This window comes from Halyomorpha halys, unplaced genomic scaffold (assembly GCF_000696795.3).
Source record: "Halyomorpha halys isolate HHAL.00 unplaced genomic scaffold, Hhal_1.1 Scaffold25.1, whole genome shotgun sequence".
Taxonomy (NCBI): domain Eukaryota; kingdom Metazoa; phylum Arthropoda; class Insecta; order Hemiptera; family Pentatomidae; genus Halyomorpha; species Halyomorpha halys.
The window spans coordinates 1115311-1116520 of NW_027107314.1; the positions used below are offsets into that span (position 1 = coordinate 1115311).

General features: G+C 31.8%; 1 protein-coding gene across 1 annotated transcript in view; it reads left to right on the top strand.

The window, feature by feature from the left end:
* Positions 1 to 1210, top strand: part of LOC106683146 (uncharacterized) — a gene marked incomplete in the record, with an annotated part of 14602 nt that overhangs the window by 1239 nt on the left and 12153 nt on the right. The window contains 1 exon segment of the mRNA XM_067045619.1: positions 799 to 1183. Within this exon segment, the coding sequence (XP_066901720.1) occupies positions 799 to 1183 (385 nt within the window).

A 1210-nucleotide genomic window follows, 5' to 3' on the forward strand; every position in this document is an offset into this window, starting at 1 on the left:
ATCGTATAAGTATTATATATTGTTTTATGAAATCTGTGTGGCACAATGTTTTATTTATATTAATATATTTCAGACATTTTTTCTGATAGAATTTACTGGCATTATATATAGTAATATCGTATAAGTATTATATATTGTTTTATGAAATCTGTGTGGCACAATGTTTTATTTATATTAATACATTTCAGACATTTTTTCTGATAGAATTTATAACAAATACAAAGAATTATAATTATTTTTAACTTTCCTTTATATCACGTTACAAGGACTAGCTCAGAAACCACCCATTAATACCACTATAGTGCACATATATGTTAGATGTTCCCATCTTCTATTCTATTATCTTATCCTATTAAGGTACAGAAAAACTATTGAGAATTGTAAGGGATTTGAATCTATGAAAAATTGAATTTGTCTATGTATGAGAACTCTAATGGACCGAAAGACTTCGTTGCACACAAATCTGCAAAATATGGTGCACGAAAATACAGAATTCTCGCAGATAAGGACTTATGTTCCTTAAATCAAATTTATATCTGAATAGAAATTAAAAAAACTAATAAATAAACGACTATTCACGCTAGTAATAAAGCATTTTAAATATTAATTAATCCTATTAAGAAAAAAAAACAAGGATGGCCAAAGTGAGATCTAAAATACTGCCAACAAAAAAAAATCTGTTCAGTGTCCACATATATTTGTTCTCTTTTCCTCCTTATTATTATTTTTTATAATAATTGTCATTATTATAATTATGGCTTTTTATGAAAAGTAATGATCTTTTATATATTTTTTCAGGTTTTCTTTTCCGACTCAGATGTGCTTGGCCTCGACTCCTTGAAGAGAACTGGCAATTGCACACTTGAAGTCGTTAAAAGAAATGTGACCATAGATTTTCATTACGGCTTTGGTTTCTACCAGCAATCCTTCAAAATCTTGAGTATCTCCGACCAAGATCAATCAGCCAGCATAAGAATCCGAGATAATTCCGTCCGCCTGTACTACACTGCCGATTTCTCTGGCAACGACGGCCTAAACTGCTCCGTCACTTTGCACGATCTGTCCTTCGAGAGGTTGGCCAAAGTAGATTTCTCTTCTTCTAGGTCAGAATTTGATGGAGCTGATGTTGAAGAAATCTTCGCGAAGGAGATTGTTCCATTCCTCAACAACAAGATCGATAAGGCTGCCGTAGAAAAAGCATTGCAACAAC